The sequence below is a fragment of the Haemaphysalis longicornis genome, unplaced genomic scaffold, assembly GCF_048455015.1.
Source record: "Haemaphysalis longicornis isolate Haplotype H1 unplaced genomic scaffold, Haemaphysalis longicornis Haplotype H1 scaffold_3, whole genome shotgun sequence".
NCBI lineage: Eukaryota > Metazoa > Arthropoda > Arachnida > Ixodida > Ixodidae > Haemaphysalis > Haemaphysalis longicornis.
Window position 1 is genome coordinate 88522373 of NW_027526335.1, and position 15053 is coordinate 88537425.

A 15053-nucleotide genomic window follows, 5' to 3' on the forward strand; every position below is an offset into this window, starting at 1 on the left:
GGTGGCGAAGCGGTGTAAAATATGGGAAAATGCCGGATTATCCACGCCGGGGTCTGTCGTATGAAGCGGACCGTGTGCACCCGAGCGTCATATCATCGGGGTTTTTAATGCATTGTTTCTATGGGGAGTTTGCCGGGACCACGGTGATTCATCGTAAGAAGCAGGTCGTCGTAAGTCTGGGGGACGCATCAGCGGGGTTTCACTCTACCAAGTTTCCTCACAAGCGTACAGAGTGCCCGGTAGACAGAAGTCTTCTTTTTTTTCCCCCTGCTTTCCCAGATTAGATAGCAGGGTCCTGCAATCGCTTCACTGACCTCGTCGAGGTACTGGTCCAGGTAGGCGGCGATGTCCACCTCGAAGTTCTTGGTCATGTCTCGGATGGGGGTGAGCAGGGTGGCATAGCGCTGTTCAATGTCCCGGTCCTGGGCCCTGTGCCGCTGAGACGTGCCGCCCAGGGTGTCCGTGTCCTGCGAATCTGCACACACGGGCCAAGGTGCCCAGATGTCCTCTTTCAACCACCACAAAAAAGAACCATCTCGTCAAGGACATGCAGGCAGACGAAGCGCCACGCAGGAAATTTAGAATGCTGGTTGGATTGAAAAAAAAATTGTTCGAAAGAAACTGACTGGCTCTAACGAAAGTAAGTGCGGCTCAGCTACAGCAGCACATATTTCAACTCTTACGCCGATATACAGTAGCAGCTCAAACAGACCCGGCTAAGGCGAGTTACGCAAACACCCCCAAGGAAAGCCTGGCCGCCATACTTTGCAGATTGATGTAGTTTATTTTACCAACTACGCCAGCTAGCACATGTTCCCCTGAGAATTATGTTCTTGAAGTTACACAAGACAACACTCGTACGAATGCGAAGATATTCAAAATTTCGTATACAAACCAAATAGTGCTTATTTGATTTCTATTCAAGAATTCCATATTCACGACATTGAAATATTTGGTCTTGGAAGAATACTAAAAATATTCGTACTCTAATCTCTCGGCTACAATCAGTTTGTTTTTTTCCTCTCCATACTTACAGTGGCCCAAGGGTACCTACTGTACACTTCTAAACAGCAGCATCGCATTTGAAAAAAATGCAATAAGAAATTGGCCAAAAAAAATTGAAATACAATTCAACACTCAAAGCAATATCTTCAAAGTCACCATGTGTATTTCATTAAGAAAGTTTTGCTATTCCAAACCTCCAGAAATTTCCCATGAGCTACTTCAACACCTGTTGATGCAAAAATTTCGGCTACCTGAGTAAATTGTCTACTCAAACTATATGCCAGCTATTAACAGTACCTTTAGGGAGCCAGCCGAAAATAAAACAGGATTTCCCAAACCAAATACCTACTACCATACCTGCAGCACATGTACCTCAATAACGATTGATTGATTGTAGGGTTTAACGCGCCGACACAACGCAGGCGATTAGGCGTGCCGTAGCGGAGGGCTACTGATTAATTTTGACCACCTGGGGATCTTTAACTTGCGCCGAAATCTCGTACACACGGGCGTTTTTGCTTTTCGCCTCCATCAGAAAAGCGGCCGCCGTGGCCAGGAATCGAACCCGCGACCTTGTGCAGGCGCGCCGTAGCGGAGGGCTACTGATTAATTTTGACCACCTGGGGATCTTTAACTTGCGCCGAAATCTCGTACACGGGCGTTTTTGCTTTTCGCCTCCATCAGAAAAGCGGCCGCCGCGGCCAGGAATCGAACCCGCGACCTTGTGCTCAGTAGCACAACACCTTAGCCACTGAGCCATCGCGGCGAGTTGTACTTCAATAACGAGCATTGTCCAATGCATTATCAAAGGCTGATATGAAACCGACTTTTATTATTGTCATTACATCAAACAATGTATATGGGCATTTCGTAAAATATTATACACAAAGTATGAGGCATATTTACATATCATTAAATGTGATGTCAGAGAAAAAGACAACGCCCAGTTAACTAGGACGAAATACCATGAAAGGCTCTCTCTCTTTTACAGATGGGGCAGCAAAGCTCCGCCAGTCAAGGGGCACCTGACGGCTTCAGGAAAGTTAGAATTTTTGCGGAAGGTACAATGCTTAAAGGCCAACTGCACTCAAAATTGTGACCTCTTAAAAACCGTATTTTCGTACAGACTGCTTAAAAAGAAAGCAACATGTAAAATACAACAGCTGAAATACGTGCAGGGACGCCGCAAGCGGCCTGCAAAAATCGGCAATTTTGAAACCGAAACCGAGGAGAGCGCGGCCATTGCAGTAACGTTGCAGCCGTACAGCAAGCGACCGGACGGTCACCAGCTTGGGGGAATGTATGCATGCAAGCTCTACGCGCGCACGGGACAGCACATGGGCGAAGCGTGCGCAGCAGAGCTCAATCGGTTCTCCAGCTGCACGGCTGGCCAGAGGAAGAAGCCCCCGCCGGCTGGAACGTCACAGGCGCATCATGGCTGTTTACGCAATCCACCGGCAGGTGCGGAGGAGCTTTTTCAAACGCTTCTGACTGATTAACGAGGCGTCTCACGGGGCTACAACTTGTGTCGCAGCTGATTTAGGGGTACTTACTATGCATTAAAAATAAATTTGGGTCGAGGTGAAATTTGAGTGCAGTTGGCCTTTAAGGATCAGACGACATTCAGTTGAACTCCCGGTGGTGCAGATCACTATTTAAACATTTTTTTGCCTTTAATGTTGCCACCGATTCTAAACAAATAGTCATTTCGACATTCCTTACCTTCGACAGATACATAGTTAATGCCGTCATAAGAAATATTTGACGAGCTAATCTTCTGTCTCAAAGGATGGATGGTATATTGGCTTTGCCCTTTGTATCGGGATTGTACCATCATGATACTACCCAGCTTCACTGGACGGAATGACCAATATCTCTTTACGCTAAACAGCTCAGATGCTTAAGAAACCCTGGTTCCCTAAGCGACTTGCACAAATCAAGGAATTACTCGTGCTCTAGCAAGTTGTCAGCAGAGATATTAGCAGTGCGACTATATAAGTGTGAATGAATTTGTATCGTACCACTGCAATTTTCCTAAGATAATGGCACACCAGGCAATAAAGAAATATTCGGAACAAAGTTAACAAATGACCCGTTGTGCATCCATGACATGGTTTAATTTTGAATTCACCAAATATTAGACCAGAATGTTAAAAATTCATTACACTGACCTCGCTAGTACACTTCAACACATAGCATAACTTCGTTTTTTAACTGATCTGTATATTTCACACTTTCGCTTTGTCCATATTCATCGTGTAAGCCTTCATTTGGTAGCAGCATGAACGTGCATGTCTCGTAGTATGTTCGCAGTTAGGAGGCATGTATATAAATGTAAAGAAAGTGTATTGCTTTTGCAATTCTTTTCTTTCATACATTTATACGTACACTGCCTTTTTGCATTGATAAAAAAAAGGCACATAATCGTGCATGCTACCGTTGCCTCATGCAGAGGGCACAGTTGCCGTGAAGACACTAACTGGCTTTTTAAAGCGAAGCTTGCTATGCCTCACTGACGGCCTCGTTCGTCGCACAAAGCACACTGCAGGAAAGCCAACTTCACACAATGGGCTTCAATGGGCCTCAAGAAAAATAAACTTCCCCGTGTTCCGAATCATCAAACCTTGTGTTACGAAGCTGACGTCTATCCGATTGCTCCACTCAGACACGGTCGAGGCAGTCTCGATTTTAGACTTACCCTTTAGCTCAGGGAGCAAGGGAGAAAGCTGTGCGCTTTAACAATGTTTCTGTTAAGAAAGGGGTTTTGACTTTTTTACTGCGCTCTCCAGCATCTCTGATGTTGAATGAATATTTGGTTGGGTTTGGTTGGCTTTATGTTGGTGGGTTGATTGTGATTAATCACGTACATAAGTCATTGTATCGCCACGGTACAGCTCCTGCACACGTGCTCAAAAAAATAGATTATATTTAAATTATGATGACGACGATGATGCATATGGCAGCATAGGACATTTAAGTCACACCAGCAATCTTTCGCCCACAAACTTGGAACAGTCGATTTGATTTGTAGAATGAGACAGTAACATGCTCTGTAACCAATTTAGACACCTCTGAAAGACTGAACCTACCGCCACTACAATCAAGAAATGTCTCATCCCTCCCCAGCCTCTCATTGTTAGAATGAAATGATGTAAACGGCCTATTCCTTACCCTACCTTCCCTATTTTCATCGGCAGCCTTTCACGTGGCAAAAATCCCAAAACTAAAGACAAGGGAAAGACAAGAGGCATGATTCGAGGCTGATCTGACCTACCTCAGCCTCCTTGCCTAATAAAGGGGCCATGAAGACAAACTACAGGTGTGGTTCATTAGCCCTTTCAGAGTCAATGACATACATGTACGTCCCTGGCAAACACCTTCAAAATGATCAATGACGTACATGAACGTCATCGCTGGTATGTTTAAAAAGCATGGTCGCTGCAATCATTTTTCTCGCTTGACATGTGCTGCCACACTGTGAAAATGCGTGCAATTTTTTTCTTGCACCGATGGCTCTTGCACCCGCTATCGCTTGCGTATTGGGTCACGCACAGGCACGCGGCGGATGGTTTCGCCCTCTGGGCTCTTCTCACTTCTTGCACCCGCGAACCTTTCTTAGAATTTTTCTTATGTTACTCATGAATAAACCAGATGCATGTAACAACACAAACAATTTTTTTGTCACTTTATGATCACTCTAGAAGAATTATGACAGTTTTTTCTTGAAACAGATTCGTCTGAAGAATTTATATGGGCAATAAAAAAATCCGACCCTGGGGGGTCGCATTTGGGCGAGAAAAGGTTAAAAAGACTGCTTTTTCCTGATCCCATTATCACGAACTCCAAACAAATTGAGATATTAAAGAAAACATGAAAAGCAGTGGCGACTCCCCAGTTACTTCGATTTATGACATCACAGAATCTTGCTTGTGCGATTACTGGACACCGACCTAAGCTAGCACCGAGAAACATGACTCGGCAATTGTAGTGTGGCCCCTTGTTCCATTTGATTGTATCATTTGAACGTGAACATGTAGTTAAGACACTGACAAAAATGTCTTAGTGTTGGCCCACAATATGTCACTCCTACCAATATTACGTCCCCGTGGCGAGAAATGTTTGTTTTTCAATATTTCTATCATTCTTTTTCAATTAAAAAGGACCCTTTTGTGGCTGGAATTGAGCCAAGTGAGTTACCAAAGGAAAGCCCTTTTTAAACATGACCAAAACTTTTTTGCCTTTATAAGCCCCTTAACCCTTTCAGCCCTGGATTTTTTATTTCAAGTAAAGAACTTTTTCAGTGTTTTCCGTAACGTTCGGACTCTAGAAACTTACAAACAAAAAAATTGAGCTTGTGGAGCAAATAATTAGATTTACAGGCATACGTAATTAGGTCATCTATTATTAAAAGTTAATGTTGCAACAGAAAAACTTTTTTTGCTTGTTTTCCTAAATTTTGGAGAGCACCGAGCCAGCGTACTAATACTAAAGCTGGTAGTGCAAGTACTTTTTGATTTACAGTTATGTCATCAAGCTAGGACTTCGGTCCTTGGGGCCATCCAACATCAGCCTGGTCTTAACTGCAGCGCCTTTGTCTTTCCAACGTTCATCTTTCAACCAAACCGAACAATGGTTACATCTATCCCAGGAGGCATCCTTGAAGAACTATTTCCCAGGAAACTAGCTGCTTTGGTTTTGTTCTCTACGAGCTAGCAGAATTTTCGTTAGTGTCCTCGATTGGGGACACCACGGCCAAATGGTTAAGCACGACAAGTTGGAGCAAGAGCACACATTCGAAACCAGGTAACTGCATTAAATGTGGTCGCAATGCAACATATTTGGTGCTTGTAAGACAAGAAAAAAGGGAAGGGCGCAAAACAGAAGCTCTGCATTTTAAAAATTGCAGCGGAGACAGAAACAAATATGTAATAGTGCAAAGCTAGTACAGCAATGAAATGCACTGCTGCAATAACTTGGCTCGCACACTTTTTAACACTTCCAACACAAATTCACACTTCTACTACCCAAAGAATTTAACTTCCAGCTGCTATATAAGCTAATGCGGAACTATTCAGGATAGTCAAGAGAGACAAATACAGAGAGAGAGAGAGAGAAAGAGACGAACATGCGAATTGTTTCAGCTTATCGCTGCCCCCCCCCCCCCCCCCCCAGTCTTGTTTGGCGATATGCAAACAAGTAATATCAGCCGTGCGAAGATACGAGGGATACACGCCGTATCTACACACGCCGTAGATACATTGCAAAAAAATAATATAAAAATGAGACTAACCTTTTCGCTGCTGTCGCATTGAACCGGCCTGCATGGTGCACTAGTTCTGCGAGTCTGCCGCTCAAAGATACCACGTTGGCTGTGCGCACAAGAGCTTACTTCACCGGCATCCTCGTCAGAAACCTGAGCAGGTCACAACGAAGGCAAAACATTAATCCAAATAACTTCAACGCAGGCGCTAGACAACAACCGCTAATGGACGTTGCTGAAGTCAAGAGCACGCGGTTTGTGCTGGTTGAGATCAACACAAACTGAAATCAACAAAAAATGTCGGAAAGGCAGACAGCATTGAATGCGTTTCGCAGGTGACAATCGGAATAAGTGGCATCCACTTAGGGTCACTAACAAGAATGAAAACATTGAAAACACAGGACAAAAAAAAAAAGAAAAGAAAACAAAGCAAACGCGAGGGAACATACTTGTGCACGGGCTACAATCACAAGGAATTCAGCTAAAATGCAATAAGAAATTGTTGCTTCCGACCACTCGAGAAGGCCATGAGAAGAACGCGCCGAACTCGGGAACATTGAACAATGCCACGCTAAAGTATCGGGAGCAGCCAACATGGATTTAACTCCCACACCTTGGCGAGGCGCCGTCAGCGACTTCAGACGCTAGCAGAACAGCCGTAAACAAAGTTAACGAGGTCAGATGCATCTTGCGGTCCCGCATAACGAACACGGAGCGCAATGTCTCAGGCCTCACTCAACAGCACAGAAGTTCACAAACAGGCCGCGAAAACCTCCGGTTACATCCCGACGGAGATCGTGAAGAGGCCATTTTGAATGCACTCCGCGCCAACGGCCGCTTGGTGCAAGTCAGGACAAGAGTTCGCGCTTCAACGGTAGATAGTCGCGGTAGAATGTGGACTCCCACAAGCAGCATTCGTTCATTCAAATCTATAAAAAGAAAACAAGTTTTTGAGCTAGTTCTTACCTGCAACCAGCGCGGTAACGTCAGGCATAGTGCGGTTCAAGCGAAACTAGGGAGATCGGCATCAACACCGTTGACCGCCAGCGCCGCCTCTCTGTCAACGTATGCCTGACAATTCCGTGTAACATTGCATGTGCGGCCGTTCTATATTGAGAACTCGACCGCGCTGTGGCGCGCACAAGCGGACGCATCCCAGTTGGCTGTATGAAACTCTATGCCTGAGAGGACGACCTATCTGAGCAAATGCCCACCAAAGGATGAGGCGGGCATACGCTGTGGAAAATATGCGTCAGCATTTTCTTCCTCTCCCTCGTGGACTTGAGGCTTGGCACAGCCGATGCGCACGACCTAATCCGGCTTTAGAATATTTCTCGAATGCGCAATTAAGCTTCAGACACCATGCCATAGAGCATGACCATTCTTGTTCCGCATCATCTCAACCGTGCTTCGCGTTCTAACCGCCTCCGAGACAAGTTTGCTAGACTTCCTGATCGCTCCTTTTGTTGTCGACCGGTATCGACAATGCGTCGCCGCCATTTCCATTCTACCGCCTTTTGCCGCCCTGAATTGGCTGCACACTATTTTACAACGTGCACAAGAGCTGACCGTACGCGTCGAGACAACGGGCGAATCGGCAGAGACAGGCGGAGAGCCGCGCTTCGACTTGACGCGATGATGATGATGATGATTAAAGGCCCCCCCTTTGAATCGGGGTGACGGCGTGCGCCATCTAGCCTATCTTAGTTGTTTGAATTTAAATTTAGTCCCTCAACTCGGCTTTCTTTTTAATTCTGCCCTGCCGCTACCCCTGGCTGGGATGTTATTTTATCGACTTCCCTGCTTTTTTTCCACCAATTCTCTAGCCGCTGCTTAGTAATACCTACTGCTGACCAGTTAATGCTTCCATCGATTGCGAAGCCCAGTGCCTTAGGAAGTAGGACTTTCTCCCCAATTCTATCCGGCTGAATCTTTTGGTTGCGATATATGGCAGCGCCACCACAGGTCAATGCTGCCGCTGGGATGACGTCCCCCTCTCCATTGACGCGCTCCCTAGCTTGTTCTCGGTTCTCCTGTCGCTCTTTCCACGTATCGACGGCGAAAATTTTTTGCCAACATTGCTCACGCAGTAATGACCCGTACCCCATACGGGGCACAACACAAATACCCCTGCAATGGCCCCTGCCATGTGAAAGTGACGTCATGAAAAATTAGGGGACGTGATTTTTCGGTGACATCATCTTCACCGGGCCGCGGGGAGAGAAAGAGAAAACGTTTTGGGTGGCCCTATAGTGTCTCACAGCGTCGGCGGCCGAGTCAAGGGGACCCGACTGCGGCGCCTGACGCCGGCGGCGTTACGGGGGAACGTATTGTTCTTGTGTCCCGAGCGGGATTTTTTACCTCTAATGTCTCAGGTCAGGGCATGCGCATATCTGTCCATTGTTGTTGTTTTTTTATCGATCCGGTTTTCACATACCTTTAGTTCAGGTATAGTGCTCTAGAGCATTGTAGTTCAGGTATTTATACATCTCGCCCCAACAACCCCCCCCCCCCTCCAGGAGGATTTCGACACCCCCAAAATTTGAAATTCTGGATAAACTCCTGCCTTAGTGTAGCATCGAACAATTCTCAGACGGCGGTACGCAAATGACGTATCACATATACGCGTGGAACCACACACATAATAAAGCAAAAAACTGTGGTTTAAGGCGAGCTAACGGACTCCTGCAATTAAGCTGCGGCCAGCTGTACTCAAGAAATTGGAATCGTATATAGCTTTGATTTTAATATCGAAACTATAGGCATTAAACTAATAGCATCCTCGATTAACCGCACCGGTGCACACCGGGGCACACCGGTGCGCCTTTTCATCCTCGATAAACCGCACCGGTGTGCACCGTCCGTCCTCGATAAACCGGGGCGCACCGTCGCGGGGCAATTTTTGGTTGCACCGCCGCGCACCAAGAGAGTCGACGGTGCGCCGGGGCGCAATCCCGAGATGCATCGCGGACGACGCCGGCGAAGGGGCTTCCTCCGCCGTCTGCTGCAGCGATGGCGCATCGCCGCACTCGTGTTTACTCGTGTCAAGGCGGGAGGAGCTGTGTATTGTTGCTGACAAGGATGGCACGTGCTTGTGAATTCATCGGGCAACGATGCGACAGGCTCCTAACGGGCGGTAACAACGGCCAGAGATTGTAAATGAGGACGCGAACTTCGTGTACTTCAAAGACGGCTGCATGCATTGCCAGACGTCTGGCAATGCATGCAGCCGTCTTTGAAGTACACGAAGTTCGCGTCCTCATTTACAATCTCTGGCCGTTGTTACCGCCCGTTAGGAGCCTGTCGCATCGTTGCCCGATGAATTCACAAGCACGTGCCATCCGGTGACAGTTCATGATAATTCGATCGAACGAAACGAATGTCAATCCCCAACTGTACAGTTGGGGATTGACATTCGTTTCGTTCGATCGAATTATCATGAACTGTCACCGGAGTGCCTAGGCGATGAAGACCTACTTCTTTTGCTGTAACGGAAGGGCGGAACAAAACAGGCACTCGCATTATGGCTGAAACGAAGATGAGAAGCAGCTTGTTTAGTGAAAGCGGTGGCGGTACGTTGTTCCGCATGTGTGACGGATTTAAGTTGTGCGTACATATAATCATTGGCCTTCAATAAATACCACGTTCTAATAGCGCTGTGTCTCATTACAGTGCTGTATTGCTACTTGTGAACGTTTTTATGAGTTGATTTCTTGAGGCCCCTAGCACCCCAATGCATTGCGAAAAGTGTGGAGGAAGTCACGTGAATTTTCTTGAGCCCATAGACAATGTCGTTTACTTGTTTACAACTGCGGCGGCCAAATTTGGGCGAATAGAACGGACAAATTTTTAAGGCGCTTGGTATGTGGCTTCCTCGCTACGCTTGCAAACCAACGCAGTCGCTACGACAAACGTTTTTAAATTAGGCCAGTTTGAATACTCTGCCGTCGGAAACGTCTGCGTTTGCCATCCCGCGAGCCTGTTGCTATGACGACGACAAACGCTACTTTGCCAGGCTTAAGAGCTGCAAAATCGTCCTTCTATCTCAAAAACGAAGGCCGTTTTTCGATTGAAACTTTGGGTGAGCGTTAGAATGGGCAAATTGAAGGCGAAATCAACAGCTTAGAAGATGACATCGCACTGAGGAATTAGCGACGAAGCTGTTTTCGCTTTGAAGCGGGAGGGCAGGGCGACGCCATGTTAGCCAAATCAAACCGGAGACAGCAAAGGATGATGGGATAGAGTGCCGGGCTCCGTGGGCTCAAGTCATGGCGGGACTCAGCTTCACAAATGTGACATCAAGGCCTCTCCTAACCTTTTCTTTCCTCCATGTCCTCGATCAACGCTCCGTGCCGGTACGCACCGTCGTGGGGCACTGTGCACCGCGCCGGTTTTGGGGGCAACACCGGTGCGTGTTTATCGAGGACGCTATAACCTATCTTCTAAATGCCCATGAGCTCATGTTGGGCCAAAGTGATGAACAGAATATTTTTTCAAGAAAGCTGGGAAAAAAAAAAAACTTAGCGCATACAAAACTGCGCTTTTCTGCATATAGTGTGTAGCATTCACATATCACAGTGCACACAGTGTGTCAAGAGAATGCGATTAGTACGAGATTGTACCGCTAGGTAAAAACATTTATAAAAGCATATAGTGAAGCAAAGCGGCAGAATAATAAAATTGTGAGAAAAATATATGGGCTCGGAATGTATACATCATACCAAATTTTTCACGGGAGTGAAGGCCGATCGGCATGCCAGAGCCTTATCACGGTGGTCAGCGGCAAAATAGGCGAGAGTACGGGCAGGCGCAAGAAGCCTTTGCTGTGCGAGCATCGTCTGCTACGCTTTCCCTTGCTTGAGAGCCAAGTACCCCCCTATCCCGGTATTTGCAATACTTTGTTTACGTGAAAGCGAGGTTGTTTGAAGAATTTGGGGTGGACGTATGTAAAATAACTTCATCCGGCTTATCCGGCTACAAAACTTTTTTTATTAAAGAAACGTTCAACGTGCTCAGCAGCTGACGCAAGACTCCGCCGCTTTTTTTTTTTTTTTAAGTTTCCTCGGCCGTCCAATCCAGGGCTCTTCTGGTCCAATCGGCATGTATTATCCTAAATGTATTCCTGGTGGCACCCTTGCGCTACAGCCTCAAGATTACCGTGCTCTAACAGTTTGGCAACAGGTGAATGAGCTATGTCGTATTTTCATTGGAAGTTCGGGTTAGACTTTCCTAACTAGGCAAAACACCGCAATTGGCTGTCAGTCCAAAAAATTGTAGTTGGGATGGGACAGAGAAAGAACTTGAACACCTTTTTTATTATTTTAAAGGGACCGCTTAGAACTGCTCCATACCGGCTTCGTATTTTCTTTGCCTGTAGAATTTCTATTGCGAAAGCAGTGTTGGACTGCCAAGGAACTGCTCCGCACAGAGAATAAAGGAGACCATATTAGCCGTAGATGGGTATGGTTTCCTCATTCCAGGAAACTATTGTTCGGAATTCAGCCGCAGGGCGTATAATAGCACTTATAGGCTAGTGTTGCCAGGAACGGGCCTATCAACCGCGGCCAGCCGCGGCCTATCACGCCATTTGACGAACGGGCCGTATCCATTTATGCGCCGTCTGCAGCGGCAATGCGTGAATCTTACAATCTGAATAAAGGGACTCATATTTCCACGTGCAACGTAACAAGAAACGAGTGTCTGCTAAAATTGTACGGCCGAACGCTTTCAGAACAAGCTTAGCGCATTCAAAACAAAAATTGAGTTGATCCCAGCAGAGAGAAACGGGCAGTTTCTCGTAACTTCCCAGCAGTGCAAAAGTTACGAAGGAGTCCACGCTGAAAAGGATAAAAAACGAAAACGCAACGGATGAGGGCATTCACGCGCCTCTCATATGTAATGAAATTCTTGTTTAGTACCCAGGTAACGCAAAACAAACCTGGGTAAATCCTTAGGATGTCCGACTCTGGACATTTCAGCATCCTCAGGTTGTCCAGATCTTACCCTCAGCCAGTCCAATCGGGGCCCGTTTGTCCGTCCAGCGTACATCCTCAGAACGGCGTCAAAATGATATGCAGCCGGACAATTTTCGCACACTTCCAGGATACAAACTAATGTTCTTTTTTCTTAGTCTGAAGTTATCTACAAGCTAAAGCAACATGCCTCACTACACACTAAACTTTCTTGTACCCTTTTTGGCCGAAAAGGACGTAAGAATCTTGTCCCATGGCGAAGAACTTTAAAACGTGTTTTGGCGAAAAAAAGGTGTATAAATGAAAAAAGGGTGTTCGTGTGAACACCCTAAAGAAAGGGTGTAAGGTTGCTTAACACCCTAAAATAAGGGTGTGGCCAGGGAGCAGCTGCTGCTACGCGTGGGAATGTGAATCGGCGGAGCGCGCAGCAATCTGATTCAACACAAACAGTCAATACACACAAGTTGCACTTTGAACACAAATGAATTGAGCAAGAAAAACCATGGGGATGCAAGCGGAACAGGGAGGGCACACTTACTACATGTGCTGTTCTTGCTTTTATATCCAGCAGAGGAAAGCCCCCCGATAGAGTCGGTGGGCTCGTCGCAAAAAACAGACATTTTAGAGCTAATTTTGTGTTCCATAACTTGTAGAATTTTAAAATTCAAACAAATCTTTCCCGCCACCTCAACACCCTTCAAAAAGGGTGTTTATTATTTCAACACCTTTTTTCCCAGAAGGGTGTAAAGCTACAAATTAGGGTGTTCAAAGCTAAGAAAAAGGGCCTAAAAAAGGGTGTAAGAAAAGACCGCCAACTAAGAAAAAAGGTGAAGAGACCTCCAACTTTGGAGACATTTTGTACCTGTTTACACAGGTGGACTGAATATTTTCTAAACGCGGGGGTGTTTTGTACCTCACTGGTAATAAATTAGCATAATTTATTACTGTAATAGCCTCCACGGTAACAGCAGCGTCAGACGGCCATATGGATTGTGATCCAAAAGAAGTAATACAACGGATCATTTAGGGATCATTCGCAATCTATTGTAATCCAAAATAAGCTCTAGGATGGACCATTGAGGGATCATTTATAATGTCTAATCCTGTGGATGTCCCCTAAAAGCCCAGAATAGGATCCAGGACGTTTGGACCATTTGAGGACGTCCTCGGGACGTTTTGCGTTATCTGGGTACTGAGAAGTTTTGTTTGATTTACTGCACTCTATAGCTGCTGACCCTGTTGTGAAAAACAAAGAACGAATAAAAACACAGTAGAAAATCACCCCCTTACAAAAATATCGTCCCTTTCTATGTAAGCTCGAAAAATATACCTTCGAACATCGTTTCGCGGATTAATATATAAAGATCAAGCAAAGTGAGCACTCGCCTCATTCGTGTAGGAGTCGGCGGTGGGGTGAATCCTCACGTTGTCCTGCTAAAGAAGCCCCAGAATGGGCCGTTCTCCAGTACCGGCGGGCCACCTTCCGGCCGCCACGCGTCAAGCTAAAAAATGGCAGGCACGCCCCCCAAAACTCGAGAGCGAAAAAAGTTAATCGTCACCCCTCTTCCAAGCACTATCTCTGCTATCTCCCCTGCCTGTCTTCCGGCTTTTCTTTCCTCTGCATACAGCTTCCTTCACCCTTCCACTGGGACCAACACAAAAGAACAAACCACCTGGCCTCTTTCAACGCGAACGCCCCCGTGACAAATCATCCCTTGACGAATGTTCCCCGGTTAGAACCGGCCTGTTACCAACAGGCCTATGCCATACACCGCCTGTATCCCGGCTAGCGTGGCCAGCATGAAAACGGAAAAAGAAAGGCCACCTTCGCTATTGAGATGCGAAGACAGAGGCTTTCCTCTGTCTTTCTGTCCACCAGCTCGATCCACTGTTCAATGGAGCTGGTGGTTTTAACTAGCTGTAACTTGGCTTTTTCAAAAACCGACTATGCCCTCAACTAGGGGAACACTTGTACGTCATAGCTTACGACATCACTAGGCGCAGCCAATCCCCAACGCGCGTCTAGCCACCCGAACATCTGCGCCGTGAAGCCGTGAAGCGCACTCCCCACACCTGCTCGTCGGCTGTAGAAACCCTACGCAGCAAACGGCCGGATTATTTACAGCTCCGCGCTATAACTAATTGTGACAAGTAAACGTAAATAAAACGGCGCAACGGTATTACTGGCTGCCAACTGCACTATAATTTTTCAGACTACGAAATGATGCGAGTTAAAAAACGGTTGCAAGGAAGTTCGATTTACCGCAATGCGAGCATTCTGATGACCACGACACGCAGAATGTCAAAGCATCCAGCCTCGCTGTAAAAATTGCGTAGAAGAAGGGTGTTCTAAGGATGGATTAGGTGGGAGTGTGAATGCAATGTATCCGGATTCTACACCGCTCCAAGGACGCTTCAGTGCTGCGGATCATATTGGCCGTCTACGCAAAGTCGAATACCCCACTAAACGCCTATAAAGTACTAAAAAGCGTATAAATTGCACACTTTTTACCTAGACAGACTCGCCTACGACTTTACAACGTGTATTCTAGAATATTCTAACGCACTCTAGCTGTTCTGATTGTTCTGTTTGAAGTTCCCGCCATAATAAATGGTTTAATTTTGGTTAGCATCGAAGGGGCAACGGTAATGCTGTAATTCTTATTGCAATTTTATTTTTTAAAATTTGCATAATAAAAGATGCTGTTTCAGTACTCTTGTTCGCTTTGCGTGCAGCACGATGGGGCCGATGGGGCTGCTGTTTTCGAAACTAGCAACAGGAGAGGAGAAGCGACAGAAGGACAGAAGCGATCAGT

The 15053-nt window shown here is 46.3% G+C and overlaps 1 protein-coding gene across 3 annotated transcripts in view; it reads right to left on the reverse strand.

The window, feature by feature from the left end:
* The window catches only part of LOC144174794 (condensin-2 complex subunit H2-like), a 65117-nt gene extending 57769 nt beyond the window's left edge, over positions 1-7348 (reverse strand). For 2 of the 3 annotated variants that reach the window (XM_077703687.1, XM_077703685.1), the window contains exons 1-3: positions 7232-7348; positions 6296-6418; positions 315-475 (exon numbers count right to left, since the gene is read on the reverse strand). In XM_077703687.1, the coding sequence (XP_077559813.1) occupies positions 315-475; positions 6296-6329 (195 nt within the window). In that variant the 5' untranslated portion in view covers positions 6330-6418; positions 7232-7348. Of the gene's footprint in view, positions 1-314; positions 476-6295; positions 6419-6878; positions 7089-7231 lie in introns of those variants that run through there. The other variant, XM_077703686.1, reaches the window with a different exon arrangement.
* Positions 7349-15053: the final 7705 nt, after the last annotated feature.